This window comes from Penaeus monodon, chromosome 20 (genome assembly GCF_015228065.2).
Source record: "Penaeus monodon isolate SGIC_2016 chromosome 20, NSTDA_Pmon_1, whole genome shotgun sequence".
Taxonomy (NCBI): domain Eukaryota; kingdom Metazoa; phylum Arthropoda; class Malacostraca; order Decapoda; family Penaeidae; genus Penaeus; species Penaeus monodon.
Genome location: NC_051405.1, coordinates 40,814,477 through 40,815,064, shown reverse-complemented (window position 1 = coordinate 40,815,064; position 588 = coordinate 40,814,477). Strand labels below are relative to the sequence as shown.

The following is a 588-nucleotide window of genomic DNA, read 5'->3' as shown; positions in this document are numbered from 1 at the left end:
CAGTGATGGTAACGATGACAACAAGAATAACAACATTGAAGGATTAAAATCTCACCTCTTGAAATTACACTTAAGACATAAGTCTTACCTTCTTTTTATCTGATAAATATCCTGTTGCAGGTGCATAACTAAAGTAGAAAAGCTGTCCGTCTCCCATAGCACAAAGGAGGTAATGATGACCCTCAAATGTTGTCATTAGGATGGAGCGAGGAATGATATCTGAGGAAAATGTACACATTAGTATATCTAAACATATAAATATATATTGACTAATTTGCAAACTACAGCATTTATCCCTGATTTGCTGTTCGGTGATTTCATACATTTATAAGTGACCAGAGTTGAAATAAATAATAATAAAAAAATACTTTTTGCATTATTTACAAGCTTACAAAGAGAGAAACTAAAACAGCTAGTGCTAAACATGAAATAAAGTTTGTATATTCAATATTACTAATGATATTTGTAGACTTTGTAAGATTAATGGTACAGCTGGCTAGGGTTATCAAGCTGGAATTTCATGTGGTAATATAAGTGCATTCATGTATAAAAATATCAGCCTAGTTGTTAAATACACAAAGTTATAAA

The 588-nt window shown here is 31.0% G+C and overlaps 1 protein-coding gene across 1 annotated transcript in view; it reads right to left on the bottom strand.

The window, feature by feature from the left end:
• Window positions 1-588, bottom strand: part of LOC119585819 (DNA damage-binding protein 1-like) — a 22,933-nt gene that overhangs the window by 7,121 nt on the left and 15,224 nt on the right. The window contains exon 13 of the mRNA XM_037934545.1: window positions 89-219. Within this exon, the coding sequence (XP_037790473.1) occupies window positions 89-219 (131 nt within the window). The remainder of the gene's footprint in view (window positions 1-88; window positions 220-588) is intronic.